General features: G+C 49.9%; 1 protein-coding gene across 1 annotated transcript in view; it reads right to left on the bottom strand.

The window, feature by feature from the left end:
- Positions 1 to 21,727, bottom strand: part of CAPN13 (calpain 13) — a gene marked incomplete at its 3' end in the record, with an annotated part of 68,967 nt that overhangs the window by 27,514 nt on the left and 19,726 nt on the right. Inside the window, 9 exon segments of the mRNA XM_079720717.1 lie at positions 1,025 to 1,036; positions 5,203 to 5,345; positions 7,454 to 7,493; positions 7,497 to 7,599; positions 9,142 to 9,216; positions 13,460 to 13,503; positions 13,507 to 13,545; positions 18,546 to 18,620; positions 19,552 to 19,717. Of these exon segments, the coding sequence (XP_079576843.1) occupies positions 1,025 to 1,036; positions 5,203 to 5,345; positions 7,454 to 7,493; positions 7,497 to 7,599; positions 9,142 to 9,216; positions 13,460 to 13,503; positions 13,507 to 13,545; positions 18,546 to 18,620; positions 19,552 to 19,717 (697 nt within the window).

The raw sequence follows: 21,727 nt of genomic DNA, 5'->3' as shown, positions 1-21,727 counted from the left end.
CCTGGGAACTAGAACCCTGACTCGCTCCTTGCACCTGACTGCTTCCCTTGAAGCCCTTCCAGAAGTTCTCATGCCATGACTCTTGTGCTGAGAACCAGAGTTGGATCCTAAACCCAGCTCTGTGGCTGGGCCGCCGCTGTGACAGGCAGACCTCCTTGCTGTCTGCTTTCTGCCTGGGGTTCTGTGTATCCCCTGCTCAAGGACCCAGCCTCTGTCTCCCTGTTGGGGGACGTCTGGAAGGGCCGGAGGAGCTTCCCTGGACCTGCCAGCAGGCTGCAGTCACCACACGTTGGCTGTGGCTACATCCTGCTCCCTCCCTCTTCCCTTCCATCCTCGTCCTGGCACATGTACCTCCCCTTGGGCAACAGCCGCATCACAGAGTTCACATCTAAAGGGGTTTGAGTGCCTGTGAGGTTGGGTTTCCCAAACTCCATCTTTCTGTCTCCATCCTTACCCATATTTTGGTCACCTTTCACCCATGCCAAGCCAGAATATTTACTGGCCGGGGGTGGGTAGGGGGAGGTGGTAGTGGGTGGTCGGGAGGGTGGGGAGGGAGGGTGGTGGCGGTGATGTGGTTGTAAGAAGAGTTGGAGGATGTGCCTTGAACTTGCATTTGCATTGCATGCATCCTGATTGTGGTGGGTTTGGGGGCTGACAAAGAATACAGGAGGCTAAAGATCCACCCCCGCCCCACCAGGGACCCATGAGCCCTGTCTCTCATCTTAAAAGGAATGGGCAGCATCAATCTTATCTATCATGGGCCAAATGCTTGAGGATGGTTTCATGGTTGCATTCCCTCTGGAACGTCAAACCAGAGAACAGCCTAAGGGATCCAGCTTTAGACAAGGACAGCTGAAATATTCCCTGCATTGCTGACCTGTTTGGAAGTTCTAAGCTTGTATCTATTACAGGACATAGCAAGACTGAATTGGCAGCCACGGAACAGCGAGAGACACGTTGAGGTCAAGGGTGTTGGAAGAGGCGTAACAATATGGACAGACGGCAGCAGGGGCGGTGGCCATACCTGATAGTCGATCTGAGGGAAGAGAAGAAAGGCAGGTTCAGGAACTCAAACTAAAACCCAAAGGCGTGGGCTTCCCTGGTGGAGCAGTGGTTGAGAATCTGCCTGCCAATGCAGGGGACACTGGTTTGAGCCCTGGTCTGGGAAGATCCCACATGCCGCAGAGCAACCAGGCCCGTGAGCCACAACTACTGAGCCTGCGCGTCTGGAGCCTGTGCTCCGCAACAAGAGAGGCCGCGATAGTGAGAGGACTGCACATCGCAATGAAGAGTGGCCCCCGCTCGCCGCAACTAGAGAAAGCCCTCGCACAGAAACAAAGACCCTACACAGACAAAAATAAATTAAAAAAAAAAAAAAAAAAACCCAAAGGCGAGCAGATCTGAGAAGGCTGGCTCAGGGCCCTGCGTTCCTTTTTGTTGCACTTCCAGCCTGTTCCCTGGAACACCTGGGAGTGAACAGGGACCATCACTCATTCTCTGTGCAGAGCTGTGACAAAGGAAACCCAACTGCTGTAGGGAGCATGAAGGGGACAGGAAATTGAAGGGGAGGACGGTGTCTGAGAAGAGGAGACTCTCCCTTTCTCATCTCAGCTTGGTTACTCTTCACAGCAGTGACGATAAAACTGGAAGGAAAAGAGACAGTGATGGGAACTGGAGGTAAGACAGAACCTGGATCAAATGCAAATTCCCCAGAGTTGGAGCTCCAAGGAGAAGGAAACTGTTACTCCAGCACACCACTGTAAAGCATGATGGGAATTTGTTCTAGCATTCCCCTCCTCCCAATCACTGTACCTCAGTGTTTGTAGGGATGTATGTGTGTGTCTGAATGTGGAAATACCTATGTTTCCATCTGTCCATGTTGCATAAGGAGGCACTGAAGATGCAGTCCCATTTTTAAGCCACTTCATGGTTTGCAAAGTATTTGCATGTAATGTGTTGAGTTGTCACAGTAATCCTAAGCATATGCTAGGCTCCTTATTTTATGGGTGTGGAAACTGAGGCTTTGCAGTCTCAGTAGCAGAGGTGAGAATAGAGCAAGCTGTGTTGCTTTTTTTGTAATTAATACCCACCACCTCCATGCACTGTCTTCCACAGTTGGCATGGGTTTCAGTTCTATCCTACTGCTGATCCTGGGCTCCGCTTAGGTGTACAGGCCATTTGATTTGCCTGGGCAGACTTATCTGGAGATCAGGAATGAGATGGAAGGGAGGTGGAAAGTTCCAGCCTGGGGGAGGATGGAGCTTATCCATCCTTGCTCTTTTTCTCTGTCCTGTCTTTTCCCGGCCTATTTGTACACCACCTGTGTTTGGTTTGATGCAAGGCAGAGCAGTGCTCCCATAGCAGTTGGAGAGACACAGGCCCATGCCAAGGTTGCAGAAATGTATGTAGCTGTCATCTGGGCAGCGCTGTACCCATGAACACCAGTAGAGCCCTGGAGTCTCAGAGAGCCTAGTTGCTGGCACCAACATAGCCTGTTTCTCAGCAGAACTGTGAAAGGAACCCAAGTGTCTCTTGAGTTGTCAAGGTCTGGACTGTTCTTTGGTGTTTAACTCAATCAGGATCCTGCAAGATCCAAAGGGATCTCCAGGGAGCCTAAGGAGGTCGCAGGTCTGCATGCCCCTTCAGCAAAATGGGCATCTGAGAAATAAGGTACCTCTGGCCGAAAAGTAGACAAATGGGCTTGGCAGCATCTAAAAAAACAGATATGATTACAATATTGCCAGGGCTCCTGAACTGTAAAGACTTTGGGCAAATCAGTAAACACAAGGCTGCTGTGTTGCTCGGCTCTGGGGCACTAGAATCAGATGAAAATATGAGCAGCACCTCCAGTTTTTGTGCATGGGGGGCAGACCTCATACCCTCTCTGGACTTCTGTCTCTCATTAGGAAAGGGAAGAGCTGGCTGAGATATTCTTAGGAGTCCTGTCTGGTTCAGGACTTGAATTGAATTGTTCAATCCCTGCTGGCAGACCAGATCTCTCAGCTGCCCAAGATGTCTCAGTCCAGATGAGACAGATGTCTCAGTCCCTTTCTAGCCCTTCCCAACTCCTTTCATTTTGTTCTTCTCAGAGGTGAGATTAGGGGACTCTGAGGATGAGGATCCTCTTAGAAGGTACCTGAATCAGCTGGGATCCTTGGCAGAAAACAATGGAAACTAATCCAGGATGGGGTGAACAGGAGGTCATTTATGGGAAAGATAAATCAGAGTCAATGGGAAATCTGGAGAATGCAACTCAGGAGGTGGGCAGGAATGAAAAGAGGTGGCTACACAGCTGGACACCACCACAGGATCTGCCTGCATTGCTGCCCCAAAGATTTGCTGCAAAGAATCCCTCGGCTGGTCCTAGCTCCTTTAGTTACTTCCTCAAGACTCAAGGCCTAGAGTAACCAAGAACATCTAATTGGACAAGCCTGGGCCACAAGTCTACCCCTTTGCATCCAACAGCTGGGGAGAGGGAATATTTGGCCTCTTTGACTGCTGCAGTGGGAGACCAGGCCCTGCCTTTCACCAAGGTTCCCCCCCGCACATGGAAAGGGTGTTCATGTGCCTAGTGGTGATGAAAATGACAACTGTCCACTACTGCATCCTTAGGAGATGTTCTTTGATAGTCTCAGCTGGTTTGCAGAACCTCAAAAGTATGGTGCTAAACCCCAACAATTTCTTTTCCGTTGATTTCATGCAACTAGGATGTGGAAATGTGCTCAGAGAGAGCAGAACCCAAAGGGTTCTCCTCCTTCTAGAGCCAGAAACATATTTTTGTTTGAGCTGTGAGCACCACCAGAAAGGCAAGTGCCTATGTCCTGCTGAGAGCCCTGGTCCTGGGACCACAAGTTCTGGTATCGGGCACTCCCCTGTCACCACCCAGCTGCACCTTGGGCAGGTCATTCACGCTGACTTTTGGTTTCCACATCTATAAAAGCAGGAGTGCTGGGGTTTTTGAGACAACGAATGTGAACATGTTTGGAACTCTGAAGTTCTCTATCAGTGAGGCCTTCGTATTAGAGTGAACCACAGCCAGCGCACAGGACGGTTTCAGGACCCAGGAGCCCTGCCTGTCCATGATGGGGCTAAGGCCCTAGTTGTGAATGTTGCCTTAGTCTCAGTGAACATTCCTGGGATCCTTCGTAGAGATGCTGTAATCAGAGATCCAGCCACACAAGTGATGGGTGTGTTTGACTGAAGGCTCGAGGGACATCTGGCACCCGGTCCCCAGCTCTGCCATTAACTCTGACTGTGTCACTTCACATCACTGGGCCTCAGTTTCTTCACCTCTAATATGGGGACAGGGGATCCCAGCATTTGATGGTTGCACGATCTTAGCTATCCGTGTTCGTGCAGAGAGGCTGTGGGGTGTATGATTTGAGAACCCTTCACTTTATCTGTGGGATGCATTAAACTATTTGGAAAAGGAGAAGGGAGCACAAGTATCAGATTTTCTTTTGTAACTCCTTTCTTTTGCATGGTATTAAAAAAAAAAAAAGAATTCCCTGATCACCTACTCACAGTTAGTGCGTGTGCAGGTGAGTGTGTGTGTTGGGGGGTATGCGGTGGGATGGCCCCTTAGGAGCTGAAGGGCTGGCTGAAGAGCCATCAGAGGGGAGGGGAGGCTAGGTGGAGAGGAAGACCTGGCCTTGGATGAGTGGCCAAGCAGATGCTCATAAGCCAACCATGGAGCTTTGACCGATTTTGGTGTAAGCATAAGAGAAAAACGTACCTCCGGCTGTATACCCAGGATTGTTTTTTTCCTTAAACTCCTCCCAGAGTTTAGCCAATGATTCTCAAACATTTCTGTGTATAAGCAGTCCCTGGGGAGCTCATTACAATACAGATTTTCACGCTCCATCCATGGAGATTGGGACTCAGAATGTTTGGGGGTGATCCCAGGAATCTGCACTGTTGCAACAGCTGGTCTTGGACCAGACTACTTTTTAAGGAACAAGCATTAGAGCCTGCACCAGGAAATGCTGACAAGTGACAAGGGCAGGAGGTGTGTCCCACTGTAATCTCCTTTGTCTCTGGTTTTCCTGCAAATTTACAGAGTTGGACCAACTGAACTCTATCACCCTTTGGGTTTTATTTCTGAGTCTGCAGCTGGGTGAAATCTCCCAGTCTAGCTGGTTGCTTTCTCCAAGGTGTACAGAAATGTCCTCAAAGGGCAAGCCCGGAAGCATGCTGCCTTACCTTGAACACCTCGGACTTCAGTGGAAATGTCCTGTATTTTGCCTTTAAATTTTGTGGCATGACAAAATTGAAGGACACGATGACATTGTTGTTTTCCATGCTTTCTGGCGCAGAGAAGATGTACTGCATGTCCCTCTGGGGTCCTGCATGAAAAAGGGCAGTGATTGGACTTCAGCTCATCTCTGGCATTTCAGGATGGGACCATGACCACTTCAGAGAGCCAGTTCAATGGGTTGTGATGGAAACTCTGGATTTGGGCTAATAGACCTAAGGCCTGAGTCCCATTCCCCACAGTTACTAGTTGTGACACAAGCTTCTTTATTTTGTGAGCCTCAGGGTCCTCCTCTTAAAAATAAGGAGGGAAAGTATAGTTCCTACTTGGTGAAAATGTTTCTTACACTGTAAAGTTGAGGGCTATTTTTATAATAATAAGTGGAATTCCAGAGGCCTCAAGTACGCATTGGTGACAACCATGGAGCCATGAAATGATGTCAATCCCCCAAGCATCAATGGAGGCAGAGGAAGAGAGGCAGAGAGATGGCAATTCATAGAACTCTGCTACCCAAGAGTCCTCACCAAAGCCAGAGGGAGACAACTAACGTGAAAACCATTAGATTCAAATGCATGAGAGATCGGGACTTCCCTGGTGGTCCAGTGGTTAAAAATCCACCTTCCAACACAAGGGGATGTGAGTTCAATCCCTGGTCGGGGAACTAAGATCCCACATGTCGCCAGGCAACTAAGCCCGCGAGCCATAACTGCTAAGTCCGCGTGCCTCAACTACTGAGTCCACGTGCCACAACTACCGAGCCCACACACCACAACTAGAGAGCCTGCATGCCGCAACTACTGAGACTGTGCACCACAGCTAGAGAGAAGCCTGCACACTGCAACAAAGGGCCTGCATGCTGCAACGAAAGACCCGACACAGCCAAAAAAAACAAAACAAAACAACACAACCAAATGCATGAGAGATAATGTATGAAAAATAAATGAAGATGAGACAAGCTAGAAATGAATTAATAGACATCAGAAGGTTGGGGTACGATTGGGAAGCTCTGAAAGGGGAATAGGGAGACATAGAGACCATCTCGGTCATCGGCTTTTTGTGAGGATCAAACAAGATGACACACTCAAGTGCACTTAGCAGCACAGAGCAGGTGCTCGCCGGCTGTCTCCCTTCCCTCTCTCCCTTGTAAGGAATTACTAAAGATGGCACCAATGTATAATTTTGGTCAGTTCATCGATCTGCACTAATATCTGGGGGTGCTGGCCCACAGTCAGACAGGTGCAGCTCAGGAAGATGTATCAGTAAACTTGCTGCCCGAGCGACTCGGTGGTTTCTTAGAATCTGTCCATGGTCTCCTGGTGACTAGGTTCTCTGACCAGCAGAGTGAAAAGCCTGGAGGCGTGGGGTCATTCAAGCATACCATTCTCGACAGGCTGGTGCCAAGGAGAGGGAATGCACATGTCGAGGTGCAAACACACACACACACACACAAACACACACGCACAACTATGTTGTTTGCATAGCTTTTCCTATCCAGGATGTGTGAGCACACTCAGGTTCATCTTCAGAGGGTGATATTTCACTCAACCATGTCACAGATGGGGAGCCGGAGGTGCAGTGAGAGTATGTCACTCACTCTCTTAAAATCATATCAATAAGATTCATCTCCCGGGAGCCCAAAGACAGGTTCTGAGGTGCCCACCTCTGGGATTTCAGTATGGTGCTGCAGGATACATCAATTAACATGGGCAGGAATATGCTCCCTGATGCTTGGATGGTGCTTTGTGGCTTCAAGAGGAAGATAGAGGTGAATAAATTCCACTATGTACAGTTGGGGAGACTGAGGACAGAGAGACCAGAGTCACAGAGCCAAAATGTGGCAAAAACAATGGTTTAACCCAGGCCCTGACTTCTGTCCAGTGTTCTTTTCATAGCTCCTCCAATGCCCTGGATAATTACTGAAGAGCAGTGGGCCCGTTCTACGCTTGGGAGGTGGGTGGAGTTTAGTAGAAGGACAGTGGGAAAGCAAGAAAGCAGGGGATTCACACTGGAGATTCTCCGGCCCACCCCCAGCAGCAATCATTTCCCCTGGAGAAGTATAGCTGTCCCTTTGGGCTGACAAAGTCCTCTTCTTCTTCAGGCCTATGGTCTAGAATCAAAGGCCACTGAGAGCTGAAGCTGGGATAGGGCAAAGGCTGGCAGTTTCCCATCTGGCAGAATAATTACCAATGTCATAACTACCTTCCGCATTTCCTGGAATTAAGTGGTTCTTAAACATCAGTTAGGACCATTTTTCACGGAGTGTGTTTCCACGGTCCAGGCTGACTGGAACTTGGTTACATATAAATAGGCAGAAGAAGTTATCTCGGAAATCTTGACATGACATCCTGTTATAAAGAGAGACACATCACTTAATGACTACGGGTTTGTCCCATAACTTCACTGTACCTCTGCCTGCCAACTATAGTATCCACTGATTTACCACTGTCCTACCCAAAGGCCGGAGCCCCATTCTGGTTCATTCGTGGTCAGATACACTTCTGATGCCTCCAGTGGTTGGAAGGACAAGGACAGAGTCAAATTATGAGTTCTTCAGGCCCCTCCCATGGCCAGCAAGACGACTGCCAGTCTCCTTCTGTTCTGGGTCCTACACACTGCTAGGAAAATCACCTTTCCCTAGGGCCCTTTGCCAAAGGCACTGTTGGGGTCTTATCAGAATACGATGGATTCAACACCTAAAATCATACCTGTGATTAAAGTTGCGATACTGGAAATATTCTTCCTCCTAATTTATATTTCTCCCTCTGATTCTTAATTACTTAGACCCAGTCTCTTTTTCACACATGCTAAATTTTATTTAAGTATGTCATTGAATAAGCCAGACAACCCTTCAGAGAAATGTCCATCTTATTATTTAAGATGTGAGCATAGGGCTGGGGATGTGTTGTAAAACATCTAGTCCTATATAGCTGCTGGGTGATGACACCGATGTCTCACCCAGAACTCTAGAGTCAGGGCTGGGAGATTAACCCCTAAGTTCCTCTCTTTTTTTTTTCTTTTACATCTTTATTGGAGTATAATTGCTTTACAATGGTGTGTTAGTTTCTGTTCTATAACAAAGTGAATCAGTTCTACATATACATATGTTCCCATATCTCTTCCCTCTTGCGTCTCCCTCCCTCCCACCCGCCTTATCCCACCCCTCTAGGTGGTCACAAAGCACCGAGCTGATCTCCCTGTGCTACGCGGCTGCTTCCCACTAGCTATCTACCTTACATTTGGTAGTGTATATATGTCCGTGCCACTCTCTCGCTTTGTCACAGCTTACCGTTCCCCCTCCCCATATCCTCAAGTCCATTCTCTAGTAGGTCTGTGTCTTTATTCCTGTCTTACCCCTAGGTTCTTCATGACATTTTTTTTTCTTAAATTCCATATATATGTGTTAGCATACGGTATTTGTCTTTCTCTTTCTGACTTACTTCACTCTGTATGACAGACTCTAGGTCTATCCACCTCATTACAAATAGCTCAATTTCATTTCTTTTTATGGCTGAGATTCATGCCAGGAAAGACTGTGGCACTCCAGGGCTCCAAAAAATATGGCAAAAGAAGTTACAGGCATGATAACCATGCATCCTGGTTTCCAGGAAACTGCTGGTTTCAAAGCTTTGGTGCCAATATTCCCTTCTACCATTAACATTTCCTGCGAGTTCTAACATTTCAGAGAGGAAATACCTTTCATGCAAAGAGAGAACACACAATTTCCTTTTCAAATCTTTTGTGTCTTGGTGGAGAAAACAGCCTATTTCTACCTAGGTCTCTGAAAAGCAAATCTTTATTCTCACAAAAGTTTAGGGAAAAGGGTGGGGATTGAGGGTTTGGACAATAGTTAAAGATTTAAAATCTAATTTTGAAAAAAGAGTAAGTACCAAAACTCGCCATCAGCCTTATTTTCATACAACTGGCTTTTCCGTTGGTCGTGGGTTTCCTGCCACTCCGGAGACCTGGGCCTGGAGAGACAGACCATAGGATGAGACTTCCTAGGATGTTTCATCTCAACCACACGTGGCCCAACAGGGGCCCTTTGCACAGGCCTCCAGTAGTTTCTGGGTGCGAGTGGACAGTGTCGCTCTACCTGGTGATTCTATGCTGATGGCTTCCAAGCTGTCCCCCAGCCCCATCCTCTTTCCTGAGCTTTAGATGGATACACGCTATGGTCCATTCCTTGTCTCCACCAGAGCCCCACCGTGACCTTGAAATCAACGAATCCCAAAATGTACTCATCCTCTGCCTCCTTCTATTGCCCAAGTGAGAACATGAAGGGTTATTCTCTCTCATACCCTCCACATCCAAGCCATCACCAAATATTAATGATTTATTGATTCTACCTCCTAAACTCCTCTCAAAGCCATCTAATTATTTCCATCCTTGTTGCTGTTTTCAAGTTCAAGAACCCTCATGTCCCTCTTGGACGGCTCACTGGTCTCCCGGAACTCAGTCCGGCCCGCTTCCCTATTCATACTCTACACCTCCAATCAAAACAATCTTTCTAAAACAGAAGACTGGTTAGGGTACTTCCCTGCTTAAAACACATCAGTGCTGCCCTTTTACTCTCAGGATGAACTTCAAACTCTGAAACAGAACTTGGCCTCTGCCTACCTCTCCAGGTTTACCCGAGCAGCTCCCTGTCCCCCCGCCCCTGAACTGTACACTCCAGCAATAATGAACATCTTCATTTCCTTAGAAATACCTGTCTGTCTGGTGGCAGCGGCAGCACCCAACCCAGACCCGCCTTGGCCTTCACCATGATGCTCCCTCTGCCTGGAATACACTTCCTCCTTTCAGTCCTATAACCCAATAACTTTTACTCATCTTTCCTCCTAAAAGGCACTTCTGCTGGGAAACCTTCCTTGTCGCCCCTGTGGTGCCCTTCCTTTGAGCCCACATGGCACACCGTACCACTCCCATCTCAGCACTTAGCACCCTGTGTTACTAGTGCTTGTTTATTTCTTGCTGTCCCCCATTAGACTCCAAGTGCCATGAGATCAGTGACCTTGCTCACCATTATATTATCCGTCATAGGGCTTTAACACAATGCCTTGGCACATAGTAGGATGCCATAAGTTTTTGCTGGCTTAATTAATTAATAATTAAAGCTGTCTACTTCATTGGGATAATGTGTTCCAGAAGCTAGTCCTAGAGTCTGAGGTGAAGGAGGGAGACCTCACAGGCAGAAGGGAGCATCTGTCACTTCCCAGCCCACTCCTGAAAGTGGAGGCACATCCATAGGTGACGGGCCCCCGAGGCACAAAAGTGTAATGAGATCCTTCTCTGGGACTGACTTGCATGGAGGGCCTGGGTCACCTCTGTGCCGGGAGAGCAAGGCAGGGACCACTCAGGCTTCTGGCTGCAGGCTGAGCCAGTCAGATGTGTTATTGTAAAATGGTAATTTTATAATTAAGTGATAATTACATTTTCTGCAGTGTGTTAGGGAAAATAAATGTAGTGTAAATCAATACACTATTGATTCATGCAAGTTTGTCTTTAAGTGTGTGTGATTGAAATTTCCATTATGGTTGAGATTAGACCACCCGCCCTCCCCATCCGTCTCCACTCCTTAAAACGTACAGAAGGGGCTTCCCTGGTGGCGTAGTGGTTAAGAATCCTCCTGCCAGTGCAGGGGACACGGGTTCGAGCCCTGGTCTGGGAAGATCACACATGCCGTGGAGCAATGAAGCCCGTGTGCCACAACTACTGAGCCTGCGCTCTAGAGCCTGTGAGCCACAACTGCTGAAGCCCCCATGCCTAGAGCCCGTGCTCCACAACAAGAGAAGCCACCGCAATGAGAAGCCCACGCACCGCAATGAAGAGGAGCCCCCGCTCACCACAACTAGAGAAAGCACGCGCGCAGCAACAAAAACCCAACACAGCCAAAAATAAATAAATAGAATAATTAATTAATTAATTAATTTTTAAAAACGTAGGGAAGAAATCGACCAGTGCACGGAGACAGTGATGATGTGGCCATATCGCTTCCTTCCAGCCTGCCTGGTTGCTCATGGGGAATGGTGAACCTCAGCCCTCAGCCGGGGTACGTGATCCTCCAGAGTAGGTGTGGCAGGGTCCATCCCCCGTCCCTGCTCTGCACACTTCTCCTCCCTGCTCAAAGGCCTTTGTGAACCCCCATGCCTGTAGGTACAAATCCAAACCTCTCAGCTGGCACCAGGCTCTCTGGCTCCAGCCCCCGACACGTCTCCCCCAGGTTCCTCTGCCTCAGGCCAGCTTCTTGGCCCTGAACACACTACAGATGTTCCTGGCCCAGCGCAGCAGCCAACACTTCCCGCCTACCTAGGGATGGCTTCCAAAGTGAGTCATACTTTGTTTTTGGTTGAACTCCAGTTCAACCCCATTCATGAAGCTTTCCCTGCCTGCTCATGGGAATCTTCTCTTCCCTGACCTCTGGGGTCCCTTACTGCCTTCACTGGTCAATTGATCGTTAGCCCGGGGATCATGGACAGAACATCAGCTCACGTGAATTTCTTGCCTCTTCCACTCAAGGGGACTCTGTGCCTCTGACATCTGCGCTTCCTCCTCTCCTACTGCAACAGCCAAGCCCGAATCAGGGATTCAGGCTAATCGGATCCCCTCCCCGGGCCATATTGGGCAGCTTGGGGTGATGCTTGGGAAGGAGGGCTGGAAAGGGCCATGGATATCCCCAGGGAGGAAGAAAGGACAGAGGCAAGATAAAAGGAGAGAGCGCGGTGGGGAGTAAAATATCGTCCAGTGGTTCATTCCCCTTCTGTGCGGGAGGAGGGGATTGAGCTGCCCTGCTCTCCAGGGGGCATCTGAGGGAGGTCACACCCGGGTTTATTCTAAGAATTCATGTCTCTCCCTCTCCCTCGCTCTCATATTCCTACCCTCCAGCCCCACCTGTGCAGGCACCTCGGCTGTTGGGCACCGCCCAGGCTGGGGCATCAGGCTCAGGGCAGGGACAGGAGAACTCTGCATTCGCCTCCAGAACACACTTCGCCTTGTACTGATTTTCACCGCTGGCTGGGGCCTGTCCTCCTGCTTGAACGCAATGTATTTCCTTTCAGATCATGTTCTCCCTCGTGCTAAGCTGCCACGGCTGGCCAACATGTCTCGACTCTTTCCGTGGATCTAACACAGGCCCTCAGAGACCTGCGGGCAGGCTGGGCCTTGCTGGCTGCTGAGAGGAACCAGTCCCCTGTGGCTGGCCTGCCAGCCCTCTCAGGACTGTCACCTCATTCTTAGTCAGCAAAGGGGTGGGGACCAGGGATCAGTCCTCCTGGCAGCTGGGAAACACCAGCCCAGCTCTCCAGAAACTACAGACCACACAGCAGGGGCCCCATAGGTCAGCTGGGTCAGCAAGCAACTGCCTGGGACATGGCCAGCAGAGGCATCTGAGACCCACGTAGCTTTGTTCACTCCTACCACCAGCAAGGCACCAGCTGCTCGTGGGAGTCTGGACCAAGAGGGCAGGATGGACGACGCAGGTGGACTGAGTCAAAAAATCAGCCAGGTCTTTGCCTCAGCTCCCCAGCTCCCCCGAGAACGAAGTCTTGTCCATCCTGATGACATGGCGTCATCTGGATCAGAATCCCGTGGGATCCTTTTATGGAAGGAGACTCCTTCTCTCCATCTCTGTCTGCCAAGTAGAACTTGACTCCTGCCCTACCCTACCCCTCTTTTAATTTTGTACTTATTCTAGGTATATGGGTTCATCACTCAAGACTGTTTCCTTCTGGAGGACAGACACTGTCTCTTGTCATCTGTATGCATCCCACAGCACCCACCCAGCACAGTGTACTTAGTCCGGAGTACACAGCAGGTGTTTAAATGATGCTTGGTGAATGGCATCACGGGAGTGTGAGTTCGACTGAAAGTCACACACAGGTGTGAGCTGGACAGACCTGCAGTGAGATCCACCTGCTGCCCTCACGGGCCAGAATGCTCTCCAAACACCGGGTCTCCACGAAGGAGAGAGAGAGGTTTCCAAAAGCCATACCTGTCGGGCTTCCCTGGTGGCGCAGTGGTTCAGAGTCCGCCTGCCGATGCAGGGGACACGGGTTCGTGTCCCGGTCTGGGAGGATCCCGTGTGCTGTGGAGTGGCTGGGCCCGTGAGCCATGGCCGCTGGGTCTGCGCGTCCGGAGCCTGTGCTCCGCAACGGGAGAGGCCACAGCAGTGAGAAGCCCGCGTAACGCAAAAAAAAAAAAAAGCCATACCTGTCACTCCAGCGCCCTCTCCATTCACTCTTGCCCCAGGGGTTTCACAGGCGGATAAGATATTCCCAGCCGCTCCTGTACTGAATCTGCAAAGAACAGAAAAGGAAAACTGTCAGTGTTCTCCAGCAAAAGTCAGCAGAAGGGATATGAATGTAGCTGCTTTTCACCTCCAAGGACTAATTTAACTTCTGACCTCATTTGGCTGCAGCAGGAAAAAAAAATGGAAAGGAAAAAACATCAATGTCTCTGCCCGTGTGGAGTTGGAATGAGACCGAGGAGAAAAAGGTCCTTCTTTCTGTGCAGCACCTTGCAGGGCAGGTGCAGCCTCCTCAGTCTGTACGACTGCATCCTAAAACCTGCGCCAGCTGAGACAACAGCAGATAAATAGCGTGGATGGTGCCATGGGCTGCAGAGGGGCGATCTTTATGGGTCTCCAGCCTCCTCCATGCCCTGTCACAGCCGGCATCTCTATTCCACTCAAATAGCTGTTTCTTTGCTGGCGGCCCCTTGGGAGCTGTGCTGGGGTCTCCACAGCACTGTCCTGAGCAAGGCCAGCAGGAGGCTGATTTGAGCAAGACCAGGAGCTTTGAGGCCTGGGAGTGGAGCCCTCCTAGCCTGCGGCCCCGGGGCTGCACCCGGCCCCCCGGCAGCCTGCCTCTGTCAGCGAGCAGGGCACCCCTGTGGCCTGAACGTTCCTTCCTTCCCCAGGGGATCGCATCATCATCTGTCCCAGATACAGAGGCCGGCACACTTGCTCCTTCAGACCACTGAGGCCAGAGGGCAGGACTGTTTGTTGAAAAGTTACAACAAAACAATCACAACCCTTTGAACTTATGTTCCTGGATCCAGGAGGCCTCCGCCTGGTGAGAGGAATTAAAGCATGATTGAGTTGTAGCGGCAGTATTGATCTGTGCCAATGTAGTCTGAGGAGACAGAGGCCTGGAGGGGTGAGGAAGGGGTGGACTTGTTCACTGATTCCAGGTCACAGGAGAAAGTCCCGAGTGGAATATCCCCACGTGGAAAAGAAACCCGTGTGTGGAGGCAGGGCTTGGAGACAGGCCTGGCTGAGTGTGTGACGTGCACTATGGCCTTCAATCCTCTGAGGCAGATATTCATATAATCCTCGTCTTGCAGAGGAGACTGAGCATCAGAGAGGTTAAGCAACTTTCCCAAGGCCACAGAGTAAGTGGCAGAGGAGGAATTCTGATCCCAGCCACTGTCAGTCTCCAAAGCCCAGGCTCTTAATTTTGGAATTGGGAGTGGAGAAAGGATACAGCTGCTCCAGGGCCCAGCTCATTCTCACATGTGGACGAGACCCTGACCTTGCACGTAAACCCTGGGCCAGCACATGATCACCAGTAGGGCAGTGCCATGAAGGAGCGATGTGGTCAGACAAGGGCCCAAGAAGCCACCTTGGGTATGGTTCTTTCCTTGTCTACTTCTGTCTAGCTGACACTGCAGTGGAAGATACTCTTTTAATGCCACATGGGATGGGGGTGCCCCTCTCTGCCCCCCACCAGGCACCCCAGGCTTTGCACACAGTGTATTATTAACTGCCAGCAGGTGACGGAGCCCATGGAACAGGGACGTGAGAAATGGTCACCTGGTGGCCCAAAGAGCTTAATGAGCCACCCTCAGTGCCTAAGGGACAGTCAGGGGCTCAGGCAGGCACAGGGTAGAAGAGTGGCCAGTGACTGGAAGGGGCTGAGAGCAGGGCTAAATGAGGCATGCAGAGAGACACGTACCCCCCGGCCCCGGGGAGTCACTGACCCAGCTAGGTGCATAGTAAAAAATGCCCATTTCATTTATCTTCCTGTCTGTATCCTGCCCAGAGGGTGGATGAGCAGATTAAAAAGCACACTGCGGGCTTCCCTGGTGGCGCAGTGGTTGGGAGTCCGCCTGCCGATGCAGGGAACGTGGGTTCGTGCCCCGGTCCGGGAGGATCCCGCATGCCGCAGAGCGGCTGGGCCCGTGAGCCATGGCCACTGAGCCTGTGCGTCCAGAGCCTGTGCTCCGCAACGGGAGAGGCCACAACAGTGGGAGGCCCGCATACCGCAAAAAAAAAAAAAAAAAAAGCACACTGTATTTATGGGCTGGTCTAATCTTAGCACTTGTGGTCAGAGTTATAACCTCCTCTTTCTGCAGGAAGAACCTTTAATCCAGTTCTTGGGCTCTTGTCTGACCGTGTCACTTCTTTTGGACAGTGCTCTGTTGGTGATCACGTGGGCCTTGGCCAAGTGCCTCAGGGGTAACCTTCGAGGCTAAGGTCACAGCTGCATCTGAGAATGGGTGGGCTTTCTTGCTTCACTCTCCTGGCTGCTGACTGTACCCTGACCCTGGTCAGATCTCTCAGAAAGGGTGCCACTGGGAAGAGGTGATCCAGGTTATCTATCCTAGGATAATTAATTCCTTGAAAGTATTCTCTTGAATGCAAGTTCCAGAGGCAGTTAATTGTTACTCCTAGAAAAAAAAAATGGTTTCATGGCTAATGGTAGATTAAAACCAAGCTGTGCTTATATTGTTAATACAGGCCTTCTCAGAGCCTTTAACATGTTAACATCCAAATACTGCTTTCATAGAGCGTCTCACCAGGCTGGTGCTCCTTTGAGCACAGGCTGGGAAGTGTCAGCAGCCACAGAGGGGCAAGAATGGTGGGAATGGATCATGCAGGACACACGGTCTTCATCACCTACTGTCGCAGGAGTGTCCTGTTCAGACTGCTCAGTGTGTTATAAGAACCACTCAAAGTGTGTGCTGTGGGGGAGGAAACATCCGGGCTGTGGGCAGAATCATCGCGAGCCCAAACTCCAGCCAAGCCTGCACTTCCACTCCCCAGTCCACCTCTGTGACCTTGGCCCTAGGTGTTTACTTGGCTGCTCTATAAGCCAGCAGTCACTGCCATCCCCATGCCCAGCCTCTGCGGGACTCACATTCCATGGCCATCTGGACCTCTGGATACACAAGTCCCTTCTCCCCTGCATTCAGAGGAGAAAGAAAGGCCGTCTCAGTGTATAAAAAGGGCCTTGCCAGGAATGGCCAGCACATCAGGCAGGTACCATGGCTCCTTCCTTCCATGCCCAGCACAGATATCATTCACTGATCACAGTTCTCTTTTTCCAAATCTGGAAGCAGAGCCAAAGTCTTGTCAACACAGTAATCCAGGCAGCATTGCCTGGATCAAGGCTGGCACACAAGAAAGCTGACTTTCTCTCCCTAACCTAGACTTGTCCACATCTGGGATGGGGAGCTACGGTGAGCAGAATGTCCATCCGTGGCCAGATGTGATGATGGTATCATCTGTCTCCACTGAGAATTCAGAGAAGGGCATGGGAGATCCCAGAGGAAGAGCATCTGGAACCACTGGGACTGGGATCTCTTACGGCTTCGGTTTATCAGGGCCTCTTCCTTGTTTGTGGGAAATGTCATTTGAGCTCCTCACATATTCTATGATGGAGAATCCGTGATGTCATCCTCATAGGCCAAAGACAAATGCATTCATTCACTCATGCAAGCACACTCATCCACTGATCCAGCAGGCATTTATTAGGTGCCTACTCTCCTCCAGTTGCTGTGCAGAGGAAGCATTTTGGTACTGATTTCCTTAGGGAGGAAGGTGGGAGACAGAAAATATTGCCTCTGTTTTTTTGTTTGTTTGTTTCCTCTGTTTTGTTTTGTTTTTTAACATCTTTATTGGAGTATCATTGCTTTACAATGGTGTGTTAGTTTCTGCTTTATAACAAAGTGAATCAGCTATACATATTCATATATCCCCATATCTCTTCCCTCTTGCATCTCCCTCCCACCTTGCCTCTGTTTTGCAGATTGGAACATTCACCCAAACACAAAACAATGGAGTAACTGGCCTTAGGTCAATGGACAGGAGAGACAGATTGACACGCAGAGAGGGAAGGCAGATATGAGAAAAGGGCCATAAATAGAAGCTGATACTCTGCATTCCTTGGCCCATAAATACCTGTGAAAAATGGACCCTGGGGTTTGCGACACTGTCTCTTATGACCTAGAAGACATTATCAGACCTCAAGAGTTGTGAGAACTACAGAGATGGGGGAACATTTGTGGGAAATCATCACAAGGCCAGGAAGTGCTGTCCTTGCATGGCTGCGTGATAAGCATAGATGGGAATTCAGGAGTCGTGGTGTCTGGGCCTAGCCATTTCAAGCAGCTGTGTCGCCCTGACCTTCCCCTCTCAAGTGTCAGCTTCTCATTTACGAATCAAGGAGGCTGGACTTTAGTAGTGTTTTCCAGACCAAAAGCTACTGCACACACTGATGATATGCATTATTGTCCACCCAAAGTCAGTTGTTGCATCAAGGAGAAAGACTGTCCCCCAATAGCCATCCTCCCCTCATTCATGGGAACGAAGTTGTAGCTGGGCATATGGCAGCCCAGCTAGATGGTATGTTTCCCAGACAACCTTGGGCCTCAGGGTGGCACATGACTCGTTCCAGACTCATGGGATCTGAGAGGAAATGGTGTGTGCCTTTACTGATACGTGCCTTCCTTAGGGATGTATAAGTGTCCCCAGCCTCTTTCTCCTCTCCTGGCTGGGAAATGAGGGGACCTGAGGCAGCTGCCCTGGGCTCACAGATAGAAGCCCCATGTTGCAGACGGCAGAGCCAGCTACCAGCTCTGGAATCGCCTGCCTAGCTGAGAAGTGAACTTGATCTTGTTTGAGCCCCTGCATTTTCGAGTGTCTTTGTCAGAGCAGTTCAGTTGGTACGTAACAAATAAAACCCTTTCGGGGCAAAATTTCCTCCAAAGTCAATTGGGTAGTTAATTCTGCTTTCTTTTTGGGTTAATCCCCCAGCCTAGTTAGACACTCTGCCTGTCTGAGGCCATTCAAGGATAGTAAGATTTTTGGTGGGTCCCTGGGGGATGAGTATACTGGGCACCAGAACTTCTGGATGAAGAGAGGGAATGAGGTTGTCTGTGATGGGCCTGGCCATGGTGGAGGCAGGGGTGATCACTACTTGTTTCAGCTTGTTGGGCTCCCCGAGGCAAGTGATTCTGACTCTTGTGTAGGGGAGCAAGAACCCTGGGGCACTGTGTTCACGGGGAGCCCTACCTGCTCAGCGCCAGTCACTGTGTAGGCATGCCGACTCACCAGCCTGTTTGCCATCCTCGTGGACTCACGTGTAAGCTTCAAAGGAGGAAAGCAGACCAAGCGTTAAACATTCACACATTCTTCAAAAAGACAGAAAAGCACTATTCAATCAGCCGCTGGGCTGTGGCCAGATGAAAAGCATCCCACTGACTCACGTTGGAATGGCATGTGTTCCTGGATTTCTTTTCTAGAGAGGCAGAATCTGAAGGCTGTAGGGTGCTTGAGGCCCCAGCATTTCACACCTCAGGAGACCACCCATGACAGACAGAAGGCCACCAAGTCCTGAGGACGTGGGCTGCTGGCTTCTTCAATTATTTGCTATCAATGAGACACAACACAAGACACAACTTCTGGGCATTTTGTGGGAGTTGGGAAGACCTACCACCTCCAAGCTATGAGGAATTGGGGTTTAAAGTGCATTCTGGTTTCATGTGGCATTTCAGACTAGGGGTGTGTGACTCAAAGCCCACATGGTTAAAGAGTGAAGGAAGTGTCCTCAGGGATACGGTGTTGGCTGTCTCAGAACAGACTCAAATAATTTGGAGGGTCATTCAGGCTTCTCAGAATGGGGCACTCTGCCTTTGGGATGCTGCCTTTAAAGCCAGTGAGAATCAAAGGGCCCCCCGATCACTCTGGACCCCACTGCTTCCGGTCACAGGGAAGCACTAGGCAAAGGCTTCAGTATCAGACAACAGCATTTGAACCCCTGCTCAGCCACTCACTGGCTGTGTGGTGGTAAGCATTTTACTTAGTGTCTCTGAGCCCATTTCTTCTTCTGTAAGTGAATTCTGCAATCCCTATTTCAGATGGAGGTCTACTGTGAGGATTAAATGAACTGGTGTCGGTAAAGCACAGCATCAGGGCTCCATGAGGGTCACTTGGCCATTCCCCTGAATGGGCCAGTGGCTGAACACTCCTGGGTGAGGAAAGGCTCGAACCAGTGCAGCGAGATTCCTGGTCTACTCACCCCAGCCAGGGTGCTGCAGGTCATCAGGGAGCCTGCCTCTGCTACCACTGTCATCAGGTCAGACGAGTAGGAATGCAGGCTGATGTTGGTGACCACCCCTCCCGTGAGGTCCATCAGGGCATCAGGGAGGTAGCCATAGTGCAGGTTGACACAGGACCCATGAAACCTGGGAGGGATAAAGGAAGATCAACCCCTGTGGTGCCTCTGGTGCCCCCAGAAAGGGAGGTTGTACCCGGACCTCTGCATATTTCCCAGGACTTCCCAATCACCCCCGGGCTATGGCAACCTGCCCACCTTCTGTTCTCCTGGTTAAAGAATCTAGCGTTGTGTCACCATTACTGCTTCCTTCTCCTGGTCTCCTGGGCCTGGGGAGCCCCACAGGTGGCAGTATTGTATAGAGTTTAGGAATGCAGGTGCTGGAGCCACAGGCCAAGGGTTGAATCCCAGTCTCAACAGATATTTAGCTGCTTCACCTAGACAAGTTACTTAACCTCCTAGGGCTGGGCTTAGCGTAGTGCCTGGCACATGGGAAGCCTTTAATAACGATTGGCTATTATTATGATAAGGATCCACTGTTTCAGTGTGGAGGTTCCTTAAAAAACTACAAATAGAACTACCATATGACCCAGCAATCCCACTACTGGGCATATACCCTGAGAAAACCATAATTCAAAAAGGGTCATGTACCAAAATGTTCATTGCAGCTCTATTTACAATAGCTAGGACAGGGAACCAACCTAAGTGTCCATCAACAGTTGAATGGATAAAGAAGATGTGGCACATATATACAATGGAATATTACTCAGCCATAAAAAGAAACGAAATTGAGTTATTTGTAGTGAGGTGGATGGACCTAGAGTCTGTCATACAGAGTGAAGTAAGTCAGAAAGAGAAAAATAAATACCATAGGCTAACACATATATATGGAATCTAAAAAAAGAAAATTGGTCATGAAGAACCTAGGGGCAAGATGGGAATAAAGACGCAGACCTACTAGAGAATGGACTTGAGGATACGGGGAGGGGGAAGGGTAAGCTGTGACAAAGTGAGAGAGTGGCATGGACATATATACACTACCAAACGTAAAATAGATAGCTAGGGGGAAGCAGCCGCACAGCACAGGGAGATCAGCTCGGTGGTTTGTGACCACCTAGAGGGGTGGGATAGGGAGGGTGGGAGGGAGGGAGACGCAAGAGGGAAGAGATATGGGGACATATGTATATGTATAACTGATTCACTTTGTTATAAAGCAGAAACTAACACACCATTATAAAGCAATTATACTCCAATAAAGATGTTAAAAAAAAAAAAGGATCCACTGTTTCCTGTTTAACAACAGTGGTAAGTACTGGCTGTGTGCAGGGTACCTTGCTAGGCACTGAGCGTTCAAAGATGGATGAGACCCTATTCCTGCCCTCCAAGAGCCCACAGTCAACAATTGTGATGCTCGCTGTGGCCATAAGCAGCCTCTATTCTTACTCTGTGCGAAGCTTGACCCAGAATCCCCATTCCCATCCTCAGAACTAACCCACTCCCCCCAGAATCACCAGGGAGGTGATGTCACTGAAGGTAACACAGGTGAGGGTGAGGCTTACATAACACATCCCCAAAGCAAACCACCTAGAACTCTCAGACCTGTTCTCCAAATGCCTCTTCCGGGACTTCCCTGGTGGTCCAGTGGTTAAGACTTCATGCTCCCAATGCAGGGGGCCCGGCTTCGATCCCTGGTCAGGGAACTAGATCCCGCATGCTCCAAGTAAGAGCCCGCATGCCACAACTAAAGATCCCATATGCCGCAACTAAGAGATCCCGTGTGCCGCAATGAAGATTCCGCATGCAGCAACTAAAGATCCTGAGTGCCACAACTAAGATCCAGTTCAGCCAAATAAATTTAAAAAATAATAAATATTTTTAAAAATGCCTCTTCCCACCCTCCCATGGGGTTTCTGCTTCTGGACCCACACCCTGAGAAATGCCCTGTCTTATTGCCCTATCTTGCCCTCCTCCCAATTCTCCCCCAGTCACCTACTAGAGAGGCAGATAGTCTCCAGATTCAAGAGCCAATCTGCTCAGCCCAACTGCTGGCCTCCCCTCTCATGAGCTCTCCTCTCAGGCGGGAGGCAAAGGCCCCCTTTGCTCCTCTGGAGAATGGGCTATTGTGGTCATGCTGCCAGGT

The sequence above is a fragment of the Hyperoodon ampullatus genome (genome assembly GCF_949752795.1).
Source record: "Hyperoodon ampullatus genome assembly, chromosome: 15".
In the NCBI taxonomy this organism is placed as follows: Eukaryota; Metazoa; Chordata; class Mammalia; order Artiodactyla; family Ziphiidae; genus Hyperoodon; species Hyperoodon ampullatus.
The sequence above is the reverse complement of the archived record's forward strand: the minus strand, read 5'-3'. Positions and strand labels throughout refer to the sequence as shown.